At 36.1% G+C, this 20,262-nt stretch overlaps 1 protein-coding gene across 5 annotated transcripts in view; it reads right to left on the bottom strand.

Annotated features, from left to right (window-relative positions):
• Positions 1-20,262, bottom strand: part of LOC149302740 (neuron navigator 3-like) — a 251,034-nt gene that overhangs the window by 101,224 nt on the left and 129,548 nt on the right. For all 5 annotated transcript variants that reach the window (XM_089482187.1, XM_089482183.1, XM_089482185.1 and 2 more), the window contains exons 4-6: positions 8,485-8,557; positions 3,670-3,853; positions 189-257 (exon numbers count right to left, since the gene is read on the bottom strand). In XM_089482187.1, the coding sequence (XP_089338313.1) occupies positions 189-257; positions 3,670-3,853; positions 8,485-8,557 (326 nt within the window). The remainder of the gene's footprint in view (positions 1-188; positions 258-3,669; positions 3,854-8,484; positions 8,558-20,262) is intronic.

The raw sequence follows: 20,262 nt of genomic DNA, 5'->3' as shown, positions 1-20,262 counted from the left end.
CCTATTTTTTAAGGTTTTTGTTTTTTTAAGCGTCTGTCTGGCAGCTAAATGGTATCCTGTAAATGTTGCGTTTCTGAAAGGATTATGGATTGCTTAATGTCTGGCTATGTCTACGAAATAGGACAGCAGTGTACATGGCTTAAAGTTGTGTATCACTAGCACACAATAAATTTGAGTTGTCAACTGACCTAGTAGCCTTTTTTTGACTGGTTGCAATTCCACTGTGATTAGACTGAGTTGCATATCTGGCTGTCAGACTGTGTGAGAAGAAACAGAGAAATTAAATGGAAAAATGTATGATAAGCATGCACGACAGAAAAACACAGTTAAACCACATCACTAATCAATGCCGTGTAATACACAGATGTAATGACAATGCAAAACTACACATTTGGAATGTAACTGAAAGCAATGCACATATGTGACATGATAAAACAGTCATACAACATATCAGCTATAATAATTGATATTTACCTAAAAATACAAGACTAAATGAAACAGGATATCCCCCCAGCTTTAGAAAATTGACAAAAGGGATCTAAAAAAGCAACTTTACATTAATCAGCTGAGAATTCTCATATATATCTAAAGACTTCTAGGTTACCTTCAATTAAATCATTTTAATTGCATGTAAAAAAAACGAGATATATATATATATATACATACATACACATAGATACATTACACACATACTGAGGAGAGATCAAACAAGAAACATCCATTAGTTTCCTTATCAGCAAAGAAGATATCCTATCAACCATACTAAATTGTGAGAATGTTAATGCACGTTCTCTCAGCACCTTCCAGGATTGCTGTTCAGTATCAAGATGCATAGTTTCCAGAACATGTACAGGAATGATGAATACCTCTGAACAAGTAAAGGGTCTTTATAGCACCCAGTCTCACCCTGCCCGGAAGAAATATTTCAAACTGTGTACCACTACTAATGAAATTACTGCCATAAAAAAAAATATATATATATATTTAGCATTTTGAGAAAGCTAATACATATTTCTTACATTGTCCTTAATGAGTAGTAAACCCATTATTGCGCAACAGAAATAAGGAACACTCAATTTCCTACTTTTCACCGTTGACGTTTTTGTATACATTAACAAAACAAAAAGAAATGTAAAAGGCTTTTTGGAAAAACTCTATGACAATGATATCAAAACATTTAGGTAATCCTTTATGGCACTGAAGAAATGTTATATTTAACACATCATTTTTATATTTAATCTGCATTATATATTGTCTATTGCTTCATTCCATCAATTAAAAAATATACATTGAGTAAACCAGGCATATTCGCATTCCATAAATATTGTTACCTAACATTTAATTTAGAAAAACTGCCAACGACATTATGAATTGCATTCAAACTATTTTTGGGTCAATATTTTTAATGCAGGCTTTGACTTTTTTTATGCAGGCTCATGTGATATTAAAATGATGAAATTAGTAATATCACACAAATCAGGCTACTTAACACAGCAAGAATGGAATAGATTCACGTACAAACCTAAACACATGTTTAGGTGACCTGGTACCTTTTTGACAACCCAATTATGTCTATGGAATTTTTAAACTGTAATGTTTAATGTTTTTTTCTGTAATTGCAGTTCTCCCCCCTCTATCCATTTTACTCGGCAGTACCAAGAAACGTACAGAAGGTGTCATTAAATTGTAATTGCTTTTTTTTCACAGAGTGAATTGCCACAACAATGTTTTTGTTATAATAAGTCACAAATGTTAAATAAGATGATCTCTCCCATCTGAATCCTTAACTCTTTTCATATGTGCATCTGATTGCTCACAGGGCTGGCAAATGTCTCAAAAGAATATGCACGGAAGGGCCTTCACAATTTTTATCACTTGGATAATGTGGTGTAGCTAATGATTTAAATTACCGTATTTGCTCGATTATAAGACGACCCTGATTATAAGACGACCCCCCAAAATCTGAATATTAACTTAGGAAAAAAGAAAAAGCCTGAATATAAGACGACCCTAAAGGAAAAAAGTTTTACCAGTAAATGTTAATTCATGTAAACTATTTTTTTTAATAAAAGCTATGATTGAGAAAAATATTTTTTTTGTTTTTATTTCTTGTATTTTCCAGCCTGTCCCCCAGTTACGCACATCTGCCCCCAGGCTTGCCACACCAATATGGCACTGTGGCCCATGATATGCCTTTTAACCCTCTATATGCCACTGTGCCCCATGGTATGCCTTTTGACCCCCTATATGCCACTCTGCCTCCAGAAATGCCTTATACCCCTATATCCCATTCTGGCATTTAGGGGGTTAAAATGCATATTATGGGGCAGAGTGGCATATAGGGAGGTATAAGGCATTTCAGGAGGCAGAGTGGCATTAAGGGAGTTAAAAGGCATTGTATAGAGCACTCTGCCTCCAGAAATGCCTTATACCCCTATATGCCACTCTGGCATTTAGGGGGTTAAAAGGCATATTATGGGGCAGAGTGGCATATAGGGAGGTATAAGGCATTTCAGGAGGCAGAGTGCTCTATTAAATGCCCCCTTAACGCCACTCCAGAAATGCCCTATGCCCCCATTTAACTAACACACACACACACTCTCTCCCCCCCCTCCCCTCCCCTCTCCTCTCTCCTCTCTCCCCTCTCTCCCCTCTCAGCCCTCTCTTACCGGTGCTTCCAGCCGGGGCAGCGGGTTGACGTCGCCTTCTGCTGCAGCCGGAAGGAGGTGGAGTTGGCAGCGGGGGTTTGTATGCGTCCGTCGCGTATACTTTCCCCGGCTGTCAGAGATCAGAGATCTCTGACAGTCGGGGAAGGTCTACGCGACGGACGCAGACAACCCCCGCTGCTAGCCACACCTCCTTCCGGCTGCAGCGGACGTTGTCTACGCGGATCGCGTAGACGTCAACCCGCTGCCCCGGCAATACAGCAGGAAGCACCGGTAAGTGTGTATGATGGGGGGGGGGGTGAGACAGGAGGATCCAGGTCCCCTGCAGCGGTGCGGGGGATCTGGATCTTAGTCTCCTAATCAGACTCTATTTGAGGTCTGATTAGAAGACGACCCCGATTAGAAGACGAGGGGTATTTTTCAGAGCATTTGCTCTGGAAAAAACCTCGTCTTATAATCGAGCAAATACGGTACATTAAAAGGGATAAAAGAAATGTCAACTATAAACCTTTAAACATGGCATTAGAAACACACATTTCACATTTGTTTATTAGGGGATTAAAATTCAGTACGCTCTCAAATATGTGTACTTTTAGGGAAGAAGTGTTTATTTCTTCAACTGCTTATTGTAGAACACTTTGTAGCAGATGTTTAGAGGCCTATAACTTACTGTTACAGAGCACGAGGGGGATGTCCTAATCGTATTTTCCCATATATTAAACAAGAATCACCCAAGAGGAAAAAAAGAAAAATTAGTAAAATAGCAAATTTTGTTTCACCAACACAAAGTCAGCTATATTTGGAACTCGTAGGAATAATCCAAGACTAGGTGCTACACACTGCTGCTTAAGATCATCAACAAATGGCACAAAGTCCTTTTTCATTAGATTCTATTTCGGCGATGGAGGTTTTCATTACGTCACATTACATTTAATTATATTTTTTGTTAACCAGTATTACTGTATTCATCACTGACATTTCTAGAAGTGAGACAGAGCCGTACCTGGACTGCATATCTTGTTGCGTTTTTGGCTGACTGCCCTCTGCAGGTGTGGAGGAGTGACTGACGTGCTGCTGAAGCTCCACCAATGACTGATAATACTGCTGCTGCTGATGCTGTTGCTGTTTGAAGCGTGATAGACTGAAAAACAGCCCCAAAATGGCTTTCAGATTTCCATTCTTTATTTCTGTAAGACAACGGGAAACGTGTATCGCTACATGGTCAAGAATTATACCTGCAATAAAAGAACCATAAGGTTGCCACCTTTTCCTAAATAGATCACCAGCCAATATATAGCTTAAATAGGATTCTCAATGGCCCCAAGCTGGATTCTTAGTAGTGTTTACATAAATACGGGCAAGGTAGCAACCCAGCATGATCACAAGTTTTCGCATATTTACAACATTTATTTCTTTTATTTCTCATTACATAAGAAAACTAATTGGCAAATTCCAAAGTATGTTTGCTGTTTGTGAAAAGGCATCAGAATTCATAGCACGGTACATGGGACAATCAAAACGAACATATATGATATTTTTAATATATAATATACTAGAACAATATAATATACAGAATATAAAGATTAATACAATATACAGGGCGTGAACACACACTTTAAGAACAAACATAAGGCAAATATTCATTAGCAGGTTGCTGATAAAAAGATACCAACTATACAAACTTTCTGGAAAATAACCACAGCTGAGAAGTAACAGATTGCTTTAAACTTGCTGTTAATGACCTTTCCCACATCCGAAGATCACAATGAGTTTTACTTCTGAGAAGGGCCAACATGGCCCATTACACCACACTTAACATGGAAAGATTAAGTATCTGATGATAAAATATGATATCGCAAATGAAAGGCTCATATCCCAGACTATTAAGCGTAGATAGTACTCTTAATCTAGCAACAACTGACTCGGGCTATGGGGAAATCACACCTTCATGGGGCTAACTATGTTGAGTTGACACTTTACTGACACTCTGGGTTGACGAAGCCACCTTGATAAATCCAAGGTAAAACATGCAATTGCTTTTTTGTTAATTTTTATTCAATTCTCTTCATACGTGGATAAAAGTTAATTCTGATTTACAGAAACTGAAAGCAGAGTAAGTAATGCAATATACATTAAATTAACTCTATATTTAGATGTGTATAATAATACATATGATGGTGGTGCTTTTTCAATATTGTGTACTGACCTCTAGGGAACTTTTCTTGTCCACATGTGACCTACACTATGTGATGGGTGAAGATATTCAGAGGTTTCTATTCTTATCCAAACATCACTTTGGAAACAAAACATTATTAATCCTGAACAGATCTTTACTTCTGTTAGGCAGTTGGGGACATTTAATCATTGTGAAAGCTCTCTTAACATACATCTTTTAAGGCTCTTAAGGTGAACACAACAATAAAACTATTTTTGTTTAAAGAAGAAGAGAAATTATTTTATGAATGTCAAAATAGGTGACTTTTTTAGCTAGGGCTACACTGAACAATTTAGGTTTCTGAAGCGCTAATAACATATTTTACAGTAGGTCTACATAAGGATTGGGGAACAGCAAAGCTCCAATAGAAATGACAAAGAACCAGGAACATCCCAAACACAGAAAAGAAAGAATATAAAAGAGCTTGACCCTAAATTTATTCGGAAGCAGTTCTTCATTAGAAGTTGAAGGTTTTGTTCTCATTCATTTTGAACTAAAAAAAAAATTATAAAAAAGAGAAGAATGCTTCACATCATGCTGAAGAGAAGACAGAGCCAGAACCAGGAGAGATACCATCAAACAAATTAAGGGAAGAAACAGATGTTAATATTATTTTACTAAAAAGCAAGCTTATGATATTAATGCACTGAAAGGATGTCCTGTTTTTTCTTTTCTCTTTAGTCTTTAAAGCCTGATTTGGCTCAGCAACCAACCACAATGAATAAAATGTATGTTCTTAATGGCATTGGTTCAAATAAAGAAAAATATAGTTAAGGCTAATAGTTTTATTTTTTCTCTAAGCAGTTTTTATGTAACACTACAATGCTGGTTAAAAAAGACTATAAATGTGGATATGAGAAAACCGATTTCATCATTTTGTAAATTCAGTTTGGAGCAATGGACTGAAGACCCAGAATTCCATGAAACTCTGTAAGACTGACAAACCCTAAGAGAAACATAAGTGCAGATTTGCTTGACCAACTCTAGGGACACATTCAAAGATCAACACCATAGCAGTGAACTAGCAATCTTACTTTAGTAATAAAGGTAATGGTGATATTTACTTTTATATTAACTATTTAACTCAGGGAAGATCAATTTGATATCCTTATATTGTCTCCCTTTTTCCTTCAGGCCCTTACCCAGGATGCCCAAAACATTTACCAACAATATAACAAAAGGCCAGGAAAAAATAAAAGTGGAACTCATGCAATTTGTTTTAATACTATATATATATATATATATATATATATATATATATATATTTTATTTTTTTTCAAATTATGTTTTTAGGCAGCTGTATATTAGCACATTCCTTTTCTCTTTTTATCTCAATCTACTAGACACACACCCTGACTCTTTGCCATAAAGCCTTGTAGTAAGGAATAGAAATTCTCAGTCTTAATCACACCAGCAGACACTGACTAGTAGAAGTCTACAGGAGATCGGACTTTATTAGCATTGCCATAAATCAGTTTAGTGGTCTTTGAGAAGAGAAATTCACCTGGAATATCACATGACCACCAATTGTAGTCTCCAAGTCTAAATGAAACTCATTACAACAAAATAACATAAAAGTAGATTTTTGTCAATGCTAACATACATTATTCTATAGAGCACTGTATTTTTCCATTGGACTTCCCCTTTGATGTTGAGGAATAATCCTGTATATCCAGAGAAAACCAAGTGGTATACATACTGTATAAGGTGATTTTTTTACTATGTATATATTTCTTATTTTGTGATTGAAATACTTTAAAGTACTATTCTCCTTCATTCATGAAAACTGATTTGTACTGGTTGAGTCAAGGATGATATATATTGTATACATTATAAATGAAAATATTTTAGCTGTCGTCATGCAAGGATCATAGTATTGCGGTCATTGTATGCATGTAGGATTTATTAAAAAATGATTTGCATTATTTATATCTAAGACCCCAACTGAGTTAAATTACTTGCAGGTCAAATCCAAGACTTCTCCAAATAATGGAGTTCTGTGTCCAGACCTCCAAAGTTACGAGGCACTAATCTCTCTCCGGACCAATAAGAAAAATATTTCACAGTTCAAAACAAGGTAAGCAGCTTTCAAGATAAACATAACAATGAACACAATGTACAGAAGTAATTAGTTATATAGTCTATGGATAAACGGCTGAATAGGATATCTGGCATGCTTTTAATAATACTGTAGCAGATATTTGTAATGATAAATAAACCTAAAAGAAATAAACCAAAGTTTAAAGCTTGGATCAAATGTCAGTATTGCCTAAAACACTGATAACTAATGCTGCTACCACTTTTGTTTAGAAAAAAGATCACATGAAGTTAATTAGGTTCTACAATAAATAGTGTATGTGTTACATCTCCTGGGAACATATTTCATTTCAAATAGGATCTATGGTTTCTAAAGAAACACTTGGTGGACACGCTTGTACTCAAGAGTACATCTTCTCCTATCAAGAAACCAGATGTCTTAGGTCAGCAAAAAGGTGCTTGCTCAGAATCCATGGTTTGAAATCATATTAACTGGAAAAAAATAACACCCTTGGCAGGTACAACACTAATAAGCATATATTCCTTCCATGCCTGCTTTTCAACGGCTCATCCATTTAAGATAGCGTTTGTCCTAGATGCAGTTGCTCTTAAACACCAGAAAGAGCCACCACCTTCAAAGATGCTCTCATACGGCTGAGTGTCTGCAGAGGACATTGTGCTTACCCAAGGATGTGTTACATTACAAATTCATGCTCTGTTATTATATTGCTGCATTATTTTAGTAACCTCAGTAAGACTAAGGGATCTCAATATGTATAGCATGAAAGAGGGAAGAGAGAGATAGGGAAATAGAAATGTTTAAATACATATAAGGATTAAACAAAGTACAAAAAAGGGAAGTTAATTTAAAGGAGGAGAAATGTTACAAGGCAGCACAATATAAAACTAGAGGGTGTGAGGCTTAGATGTAATGTAAGGAAGTTTTACTTCACTATGGGGTTTGTAGAGAAGTGGAACAGCCTGCTGGTAGACGTGGTAGAGGCTAATAATTTGAGGGAATTTAAATATGGGATAGGCACATGTCTATATGCTAGGGCACATGGCATTTGAAAAGAATTCAAGATAATACCAAAAATTGAATAAGGTTTAAGTCCTACATCCGGAAAAATGGCGAGACTTGATGGGCCAAATGGCTCTTATCCGCTGTCAAGTAACATGTTTTGTTTCTCTGCTAGCAGCTTCCTCCCGTTCCAACTCCTCAGCCCAAGACCTTGCTAATTACAAGCCAAAAATGGTTGATACATACCAAACTGTCATACAAATCAAAAAAGTCCATGATTAAAAATACACAAAAGGCTACCTTTGCAAAGTCCACTATTATTATAAATCTTAGCATCAGCCAAAGCTAGGCTACTAAATGGTACTTAGTCTTCTGATAATACACTGCTTTCATACACAACTCCTATTCCTGATTGCTCCCTGGATGCGTTTAGGAGCATAAGATTACCTTATTGGCAAATAGTTCAAAAGATGATCTGCTTTTTCTATTACCTTTCTTGACAACATAAACAGAGAATCATGCAGGAGCAAGGCATATTATCTTACCTTCTGCAGAGAGACCTTGCACATTGATTCCTCTTGCTGCTAGGAAGTTTAGACAGACGTCAACATTTTCAGTCTGCAATGTGAGAAGAGAAACAAAGAGAAGAGAAAACTTAGTGGTGTCTATGAGCAAATTATAACTGTATTATTAAAAAAGGATGAATACCTTGTATTCAAATCAGACTAGAGCCTTCACCAACACGATTACTTCTAATTAGGAAATTCCTATAAAGCTTTCATTGTCAGCTTTTAAATTCATAAAACAATTCATAATGGCCAAATCCAGAATGGCATGCCGGCCGATCTGCAATCCACCTACTTAACCGAAAACTGGGTTTAACACAGTAAAAAAAAAGCTATGAAAGCATCCATAGAGGACTTAACACTATGCGTGTGTATCCAACTGAGAGCATGACTCCGTCAGTGAATGATTGCTGTGAACATTCCGGTTTGAAAGTTGTGCCAATGCTAAATTTATGTTAATTATAATGCAGGATTGTTTGCCGTTTTAGCAGCATGTTATGTAGTTGGTACCAGCGTGATATTTAAATGAAACAGAGTGACCATGAAGAGTTTAACGTCCTTTCTTCAAGTAAACAAACATGCAGTTTATCCACTTTTATACTGTACATGTAAGCGGGCTAAAAGCTTTGATTCAAAGAAAGTCTTTCTTAAATATTGCGTTATGGCCTTTGTACTTTACCACGTATGGCAGGGAACAAAATATTGTATTGTCGTAAGTAACAATTTATTATTTTTAAAAGATTGTTGTTAAAACACCCAGCCCAGTGGGCAAATCCAGCCAAGTGCTAGAAACCAAAAAACTTAGGGCAGGATACATTAATTCTGTACCATTTAGGGTTCTATAGCACACTACCCCTAGAAGAAGATGATACAAAATCCAGAAAGGGAATTAGAAAGGATCAGTTCTGACTGTAAATCGTGCCTAAAGTGCTTGGTGTTCCCTAGTGGCTATATGTGGAATTGCAGGTAAAACAAAGAGGCTTCAGATAGTTGCCCAAAATCAAAGTCATAAAAGCCAGGGGGCAATTACACCTTTAACTCTCCTCCCGTGTATTATGCACCCTTCTGGTTCTAAAATAGTCAAATAATTATGTCAAGCACAACAAGGTTAATTAGTGCACTAAAGTGTGTCCCACTTAACTGAAGTATTATTTTATGTCATTTAACCGGGCAACCAACATCACTAAGGAATCTATTATTGATGCCAAGTAAAGCCATAAAATGGTAAGGAAAAGGCTGGTCATCTCGGAGTTGATGCCTGTTTTCTTTTTGAATGAGCAGGGGTCAGTCTGTTACTGAATCGCTTATAATGATGTCACTTGTTATAATCGATCGCTACATTGGTAATTTCAATAGAGGTTATGTAAGAGACTGATTTTGGTGCGAAAAGAACATGTATGAAAAGTGCTGTTGTTTTTTTATTTTTTCCTGTGTCTGTATGGTGGTGTGTGTTTTGTTGTAAGATTGGGTTTTTACATAACATTGGCATTAGATTTTGGGTCCCCAAGTACAAGGGGACCCACCTGTAATGCAAGTGGTACAATTAAAATGTATCCATTAACTGAGACACAATACAATACAATAATCACAAGTTTGATTAAAAAAGCAACACAAGATCGTGATATAACTTCATGAGAAATATGAATTAATCCACAATCTCTACAGGCGCCCTATTGACACATGAGCGCACAAAGCAGCTGGTTCATGTTTACGTATGCTTTCCCATGAAAACAAAAGCAAAATTATGACTTTTTATCCAGTAAATACAGAACAAAAATATCGCGTAAAGTATCATGTGTTGAACATGCTCAGCGCTTGATTTTAATATTGTAACAAAGAAATAATTACCCAGAGATTTGTTCCCCCAGCAGGGTTTTGAGATTTATGTTTAGATGATGTTAGCGGACATAAGGGACACAGTGGGGAGTAGCAGCTGCATTTGTTGGATTAAATCCAGTAAAGGCTTTCTTGAGTCCTCTTTCTCCAAGGAGAAGCTGTGTTGTCATAATCAACAGTGTGTCTTTATGTTACAGTATACACATTTAAAGAAAAGGGTCATAAACTGGCATTTACAACTAGACAAGGTATGGAAATCTTTCTGCTTGTTCAAGCCAACATCAGCTCCTGGAGCAGATTAATGTGATCTCCAAACTTCAGATATAGTTGAGCTGAAATAAAAGAAAACATTCACTTGTGCAAATCATCTACACTCACGATACTGCAGCGCATAGATGCTTGTTGGGAACAGTTAACAAAGAAAGGCTTTGAGCTACTGCTTAAAGTGTTAACCCGGTATAATGTCATGACACATGGGCTACCTGATATCCTTGACTAGCAGTCTGTGGGGTATTCTTGGACACCACAGATCAACAAACGCTAGCTACAGTAAAAAAGTGTTTATTCAAAACTTTGTATCATACAATTACAGATTATGATGTTTATCAGCAACAATTGTACTTAATGCAGCATAGCTAATGTTCAGTTTCAGCCTATTGTATCTTCAGCACTTCAATTAAGAAAGGACCTTAATGTGTTATAGGGATTTAATATTTTGAGGGAAGCCTTGTCAAATGTAAGGGGTCTCAGCAGCGGACCACCATCCCCAGAAAGAAAACTTGCAACACACCGCCTAATTATGTGTTTATTTTAATGTGCCAGAACATGTAAATATACATGAAAAAAACAAAAAATATATCTATTATGATTGTGCCTTGTCAAAAATGATCAACCCTATCTAAGCACTAACACATCTTATCATCCTTTAAAGTTTTACTGTTTGTCCCCTCGGCCTCAGTGGAAATCAGCTGTATGAGGAGTAAATAAAACTAAGAAACTAAAACTGACACCAACGAACTGCATAATGTTAATGTTATCCAAAGGGCATGGGATAGAATTTACACAGAAGGCATTAGTTTTTTTGATGTTTTTTTAGCGAATTTATGTATTCTGGAAGTTCAATAATATGTTTCCCTCTGCTCTATTGAAGAATAATAGTATTACATTAAGTTTTATGCAAACTTTACTTTATATTCATATAACTATGCTTGACAAGAAATAAGAGGATTGTGAGATGCACCTGCAAATGATAACGAAAGGTGTGCTAATAACAAAGGGAGTAAAATGATTTCTGATCATAGTAACGGCACTGGAAGACTAGGCCAAGCATTCAACAACCAGGAACGGGCTATCTGGTGAACATTAAAGGCAGCAAATTTGAATTCACTAACTTTACTAGGCCTTATAAAAGGACCAACCCTGAAATGAAGAGCTGGGATGGTTCTGTATAATGCATGAGTCAAACAGTGAGGTGAAGCAATAAAACGTCACTTATTTTAATATGTGTTATACAGAGCTAACAAACACTCTAAGCAGCTAAAGCTCATTAAGGTTGATGCTTTATAACATGTAGTGAAGCCCGTGAGTTGAAATGGTTAACTCCTGAATCCCCTTGTATTAGCTACTGTGAGTTATCCAGTATGTAACAGCAGCTTGTGGTCCTATTCCAACCTCTTCTTAGCTGTAAAAAGCCAAAGACCACGTGGTATGCAGTAAACGAAAAGGTATATATAATGACTTGCTGTTTCCTACGATATATATATCGATATAGCAATATTGGTCAAAGACACGATACACTCTTTAGTGAAAGTTGAAGCCTTTTACTGGGACACCAGAGGAAAAGGTGAAGAGTCACATAAGGTTTTAGGACCTCGGGGACCTCTTCTTCAACTGGGGTCCTGAATGCCCATGTGACTCTACATTTGTTTCATTGTTTGTTGAGTGTGTATATATATATATATATATATATATATCATTCAACATAAAGGTTTTATGTAAAACAAATATAGTGTGTTAAAAAAAAAGTCACAAGTACCCTGGAGTCACTCAAATGGACATTTTCTTCTTTTTAGTGGTAACCTTAAACTAGTGTCAATGTGCTGTGTGATCTAATAAGACTTATTTGACCATGAAGCAAAAATCTTCAGGATCAGGAGATCCCATTCAATCCTCATTGGTTACCTTCTATAATCTCCTTCACATAAAATTAAATTAAGAGTGTGCTGACCAACAAGACACTTTGTCAACACTGTGGAATATTGTGGTGCTCTTTAAATCAGTAAATAATAATCCTCAAAGGACAGCATCTGCTTTATTACTACAAAACAAATTATTTCAAGGTCCAACCCCACAAGAGTTTCTCAAGCAAGAAAGGCTTAGCACTGAAAAATATACAATCAAATTTGAAAGAAATCACAACTATTTAACAATGCAGCGTGAACCTTCTTCTAGAAGAAAAGTCACCCAGGGCTGGCCCTTCATAATGTATAGTTTTGCTGTGAGATGAAATGTTTTATTTTACTTTGTGCAAATGGGCCTATGATTGCCGCCATTAAGAGCACTCTATACACAAATGATAGAAATAGCTATAACATTCAGTTTACTTTCAGATCCCAAGTATACCACTGCACATAGGAGAGATCTTTTTTGGCAACATGGCAGCTTGTGCCAGCTCTCCTTCATAGTTTTTTTTGGAGGGATGTCCTCCCCCACCCTTGCTCCCTACAGAAAATATAACTATTCAGCATTCCCTTACAGCCTTTACCATTAAAAATACAATTAATAAATTAAGATGCCTTAATCACCCATATATTTTTTATTTCACATGTGTTAACAATTTCAAAAAAACATATCCACCCATGCGGCTACAGATATGAGTAAAGTACTCATGGCTAACCAGAACTCCAGGTGCCCATTACTCACGCAACCCAAACGGCACAAGGCTAACGTAGCAGAAGGTAAACATTCAAAAAGTACGCTTCACATGAAAAGATCAAAAGCTTTTCAGGCCCATGAGATTATAATGAGTAAATTAGCCATTAAGAGCACTTTGTGTAATAATGGAAAATAAAACATTCCTTTAAAACAGAAAAGTGGCATATACAGCTAAGAAAACAAGGATTACACATTGTATTAAGTAAATGTTATATTATTTTAGAGAAATGCTTTAAAACTAGCTGTTAGATATAGTTTATTTTCAGATCTATTTCCAGAGCCTGGAGCTACATATAATTCATAAGCCATGTCAGTCCTCATCACAAAAAGAATCATTTCCCCAAAGGGCTGTTTATATTAAAAACATCTTCAGAAAGACACCAATGTGAAATAATTTAGACATAATGGGGAGATGTTTAAATAATGGTGTTATTTCTTAGTTAAACTTTGATCTCCCTAGTTTCATTAGTTCCCTCTGAGCCACATGGGAAGCTGGTGATGCAGCTTGAAGCACATTGTGTGAATTCTATGTCTGGTGGTCTACTGGAACAGGGTGGGATCAGGGGCAGTTTCTAGGAGATCAACATGATTTGGAGATACTCTGCCCAGGATGTATTAAACTGCATGAATACAGGTGTCCCCGTTAATATTGTTTAATTTTCCTGTATGGTGTGATCAGTTTTCAGGGATATTAGAACCTTGTGAAAAAAAGAGTAAAAGTTACAAGTTCATAAAAAGTAAAAGATAATGGTACTATTTACACCTAAAGGTGCAGTTCTACCTAGGCAATCCATTAATTGCACTCTATAAAATGTTAAGCAGCTAAGTCTGTCATTTTACTCCTTAAACCACATAAAATAACCCAGGCTTTTAAGAAGCATTAGGGATCAACCTATCACTGATTGATTTTAGATCTCGGGAACAAAAAGTATTCCCAATAAACAACTATGAGCAAGGCATTTTAAGTGATAAAGGTTTCAGCATTTAACATTACCGGGAGCGGTTTCTACGGTTTCTATTATTTCTTTGCATTGAGTCGCAAAAGGGTTGAATTCAGTTCAGAGCAGGTGGAACAATACCTTTAAAGACTAAATGCCATTTACCGTATTTGTGACAAAAGAGGTTTAAAGGGGTTCTTGAAGAAAAGTGATCTTATCATCACAGCAGTAAATGTAATGGTCCAGTTAGCAGAAACACCCATGGGTGATTATAGTGATAAGACTACTTTTAAAACACTGCACCAGAATCACTATACATAATCCTCAATGAACCTGGTTACCACAAATAGTAGGAGCTTGTTTTCCCTACAGTTGACTATGATGCTGATCCTCCACTGAGACAGAAAGAGCCCCCTTTAAAGTCTTTCTATAAAAACTTACAGAAGAAATGAAGGAGGCAGAGCAGGTCAATTACATAGAAAATGAGTATTTCAGGGAAAGACTAAGGCTCTAATTGAATAAACAAAAAAGCTTTCTTCTCACAGAGGGATCCAATCGGAACTGGAAGTAACAAGATACATATTTCTTAAGTAACGTGGGTTAGATTTTATTCCTGCATACTTTCTCCAAGTAATCTTCCATTTTCACATGAACTTATATTTATTTGAATTCAGGCTGGTCCTTAAATTAAATCAACGTTCCTTAACCAACCTGTGTTTTTCTATCCATTTGGAATAGGGATGAATTATTCTGTCTGTACATAATGGACTATTCTTTCAACTGGCCGTATTCTACTCACTCACTTATGTCCAAACAAGTGCAGTCATTTTTCCTTCTATAGAACAGTAACATTTTATGAATGAAAAATCCCAATTTGGTGTATATGGGGGCATTAAGTAAAATGTTTACATTGTTGCTGTTTACCTGGTTTCGATGCATGCAAATCCAAAACAGTAATAGCAGGGGTAAAAAACCACAGTCCTTGAGGGCCACAATTTTTATATAGCCCAGCACCATGTGCCCCTTTACATTATTTTTTTTTATTATACAGCAATGTTTGCGACTGGCATTTACAGTGTTAAGGACTGCGCAAATGTTGACCCGAAGACATAACTTCTTTCTTTGGATTTTAAATGTGGCATTCCAAACATTTCCAGTATTTATAATATGGCATGCTGGTTTTCAGGAAGCCTATAAAATGCAGGCAATTTTAAGGCAGCATCAGAGGCACTTGCAATCAGCCCTAAAGGATTCCAAAGGATATTTGAACTTAATGTCTTATAAAACAGGTGTTGTGCTTTAGTTTTTATACATAAATACACACAAACACATAAACAGATATACCAACATACCAAATGTGCATATTTACTTTATATACACATATAGATTTAAGCAGAATATAAATGACTTTCCACATAATGATTCGTAGCTCCTTGAAAGTTTGTACGTACCCCACTTTATATCATTCCCCACAAAACTATTAAAAATTAGTATGTGTTTAAGGTAATGATAAGTACACTATATGGACAAAAGTATTGGGACACCTGACGATTACACCAACAAGGATTTTGCATTCTAAATACATAGAAATTAATATGTAGTCCTCCCTTTGCAGCTATAACAGCTTCCACTCTTCTGGGAAGGCTTTCCACAAGATTTTGGAGTGTTTTTCTGTGGGAAATTGTGCTCATTCATCCAGTAGAGCATTTGTGAGGTCAGGCACTAATGTTAGACGAGAAGGCCTGGCTTGCAATCTCAGTTCCAGTTCATCCAAAAGGTGTTCGATGGGGTTGAGATCAGGGTTCTGTGAGGCCAGTCAAGTTCTTCCACACCAAACTCATCCAACCATGTCTTTATGGACCTTACTTTTTTCGCTGGGGCACAGTCATCTTGGAATATAAAAGCCCCCCCCCAGACTGTTCCCACAATGTTGGAAGGATAGCACTATTCAAAATGTCTTAGTATGCTGAAGGGGACATACCAAGACATTTCATGAAATCATAATTTTCAGGTCAAATTAAATCCATCACAACAGCATGGAATGTCAAATTTTAACCATAGTAGCCTTCAGTTAACTTATAATAGTACTTTTAATTAAAAATGTTATTATTGTAAAGCTATTTATAAACTATATCTCTTTACTTATAGGAAGACCTATCCCCTATTGCAGAAAAGGGCCCAGGGTATGGGAGATTTCTGTGCTCTAACGAAAGATCCTAATTGTGAATCATTTGCAGTTTGTAAATTCTGTAATTTCTGTAATTTAAGAGCTCTATTCCATTCATGTATTGATATATGAGGCAGTCAAAGACGATGTTACATGTTGTTCATTTATTACTAATAATATTGTTTGTTATATAGTGGTAAAGATCAATGCAGAGCTTTACATAGTACATAGGGTATAACTAATTACATGTGTTTAGTTGAATGTTAACATGCTAAGTGGGCACTTTGGGTTTAGTTGAATTATCTTTAGACAATGGACTGTTATGACTCAGTAATGACTCAACACTCACACGCCATTCATCACCTTCTGTCCTTTCAGAGATACACTGAGTTGTCAAATCCTTGTATGGGATTTTACAATCTTGTTCCACCAGGATATCCTCAGCAAGAAATGCACCTTTTTATCCAGACACTCAGGGAACATGTTTTGTTTTTTACATAAAAGGCATTTCTATAAACTTTTTTTTTACATAAAAATATTTGAACAGTTTTAAAAATCATGGATGGGAATGATTTTGTCCCATCCAATTGTTTTTCTTCTTCTGGGTTAAATGTTTAATTAATACAATTTTCAATCTCAATAGAAATCCATGGCACGCCTGCTTTGAACGTTCAATGCCCCGGTGCATTCAAACAGCAGCATAATATTTACCAATGATTCAGTGAGCTTATTGTGTCCTGTATAAATAATAGAAAAAATATTTTATTCACATCAAAAAACAATGTGTTTTTTTTAGATGAATAAAATATTTTATTTTATTATTGATACAAGACCAGCGATTGCCTCAAATCATCGTTGGATACAGCATTAAGGACTTGATATGCCTTAAATACACTATGCACTTTAAAGAGGCCATCATCTGGCAACACGTGGTACCATTTTGATGTAGAAAACACTAAGTTTTAGAAGTTTTTAATTTTTTAGTAAATTCACACCAAATGATTTTGTTGGATTTAAAGACCCAATGAGAGATATGTCAATTCAAGTGACTTTTCGTACACATGGGTGGATACAGTTTAATATTATAATTATATAATTATATACCCTCCTTATTTTTTTTTAGTAAACAGATAATACGAGTGGTACTATAATAGGAAACAATAACAGATCTAATTTACAAAGAATGTGTCAAAAAAAGAATGTTCAAGGAGCAGATGAACGACAGTGAAACAAAAAAAAGCAGGTGGCAGTGCCGAGAAATCGTTTTTTTTTTCTTTTGGCTGAAAGACAGTGTTTGGATCAGCAAGCATTGGTTGTCTTACTTTTCCCTGGAAAACAGACATAATTGTCCCCTTTTACAAAGAAGTTTGTTCCCCTAGGCATTGGGTTACAGAATTAATGCCAATATGCATATAAGTGGCAAAAAGATACCAGTGCTCCTCTAAGTCACCTGATTCTCCAATCCGTTGTTGCCGTAGGGACAGGTAAACAAGCAAATGCTATTTTGGATTATTTTGCGTATTCTCATAACCCACAGGCAAATGATAAGTCCTTGCTGTTCATGAACATGGCATCTTATGGTACCATCTCAGAACATATAAATCACTATCTAACCAAACGGTGAAATGTCTGTGATGGGCTTTGGATACCTGTACAGCACAGTGATGGTAAACATGCATATCAGCCTAGTGAAATCCATCGATTTCCCATAGGAGCAAAATAATTATAGTTTAATATGTAAAGTACAAGGGTGTGTGCTCAATTACTGAACACAGGCTGATTTTTTTAGATTTGTTTAATAACCATATTATGAGTTGTGTTCAACAATATATCTATGGGGGTTGCCTGAGGTCCAGCCTGGGTGGTATTGCTTAAGTGCTGGTTTATAATTTAATTACCCAATTTATGTCATCAGCTTCAGATTGGGATAGAAAAAAAAATAATATAAGATATGTTTGTTTCTGTTTGCCATTACAATTTATTTAGGAAAATATATGTATAATACATATAATATTTGTTATATATCTAAAATACATAAATAATAATTTGGTTTAATGATTCAAACAACCTATTTGATGTCTTCTCCTAAACTAGAGTAATACATTATCCCAATAATATAATTGTATAATGCCAGGTATAAATCCTTAGCCTAAGCTTTTAGTTCTGTAGAAGTAGAAAATAAAAGTACTTTTAGTAAGCTAAAGCAAAGTTTCTCCAGTGACATTTCCTCTATTATTTCATTTCAATTAGCATGTAACTGTGCCGTATAAGAACACGTGGATACTCACTAGGGAGAAAAGGCTTCAGCATTTCACCAGTTATATCTGTCCACCCATAGTACTGTTCCAGTGCACATATAAGTATAGAATTAGATATGTAATGGCATGTTTCAGCTACTTCTCCGTGAATCTCATTTTATTTCAGTCTTTTAAATAGATTGAGTTAGTATGTATGCCCATTGCTTACAGAGTAACTGGAGAAGTCTGGCCCGCAGGCTGCCGTGAAATAAATTCTGCATGCCTTTTGAGCTATTCTTAAAAGTCCTGAGAATCACGCTATTTATAATTAAAAAAAACAGTTGGTAAGTATCCATGGTTGGACACTTGTCCTGAAAGATGCTCTGAAATGCATTCTTCATCTTCTTTAAATAGCTGTAGTAGCAATAAACACTATAAAATACAATTTGCCAGTACTGGTTGCCATTTATATTCTCTATGGAAAAATACTTCTCATTGTTTGCTTCTGATTTATTTTAAATTAAAGAGCAAATGTTGGGTAAGGAAATGTAAACCCCGGCTTTCCAAATGTATTCCCATGCTCTCCTGAGGGTATAACAGGAGTCTCAGGCCTTCTGAAATTGAAATGTTAAAAGGAACAAAATATTTATTCCTTCAGAAAGCACGGTGTTCACTAGCTAAAGGTACAAGCTGTCAAACATGCCTCTTTAACCCTGGAGTCCCCATAAAGTAGATGAGCATAACCGCAGTATTAAGGTTTTTACACCACATCTCAAGGAGAATATGGACAAATATTCAGGGTCTGCCTGAGCGTACTGGTGCTTTTGTCATTGGTATACAGCAGGGGTCTGGCCCCTAGCTGGCTATCTTGAATCCTGCACCCTATGTTTTCCCTAAGCATATGGTGACAGATTCACAATGCAAAACCTTGGGCACCAGGAAATGGTTTATAGTCACCATGGCGACCTGGTGCCAGGGTTTGTCAAGCCCTGGTATATAAAAGGTCGCTTGAAATCCCTAGCTGAATAAGGGTGCATTAATTTAGATTACATTTACCTTCTGGCAAGTGATAGTTGCTTGGGCTGTCAGAAAAATGTGGTTGCAGGGTTAACATTTGGGGCCTAGGTCCATCCTATTCATGTAGATGAGGCAAATACACAGTGATTAGTGATGTGTCATTGACCATACCCTTTACAAATCAGTCAGCAATAAAAAAAACCAAGAAAGTTCTATTTGTTTCAACACGGTCAGAAGGGAATTTTTGCGCATCTGACAAATTAACAATACTGGATACTGGTGTGAGAAAAGGAGAAGGTTACTATACAACTTGTGATTTCGTGCAGAGCTTGTGACCAGCTACCCTATCATACAATGTCCACATTTATTAAATTCTCATACGAAGACATTTGTGGCATTCTTACATATTTTACACTTTAACAATGATTGTTTTCTGAATGTCAGTCTCTAGAAATTCTAAAGTAAAAAACAAGTCTTGAGAAAATCATAGGCAAATATTCAGCTAGTGATGAATTGTGTATCTGGCCTGTCAAATGTTTTCGCAGACAATTTTTAATTCAATGCACTGAAGAAATACATTTAAAGGGTCACGCCAGCCATCATATGCACTTTAAAAGTCCCTTTAAAT

Source organism: Sceloporus occidentalis, unplaced genomic scaffold, assembly GCF_023333645.1.
Source record: "Sceloporus occidentalis isolate IW3139 unplaced genomic scaffold, rSceOcc1.0.p SCAF_17, whole genome shotgun sequence".
Classification (NCBI taxonomy): domain Eukaryota; kingdom Metazoa; phylum Chordata; class Lepidosauria; order Squamata; family Phrynosomatidae; genus Sceloporus; species Sceloporus occidentalis.
The sequence above is the reverse complement of the archived record's forward strand: the minus strand, read 5'-3'. Positions and strand labels throughout refer to the sequence as shown.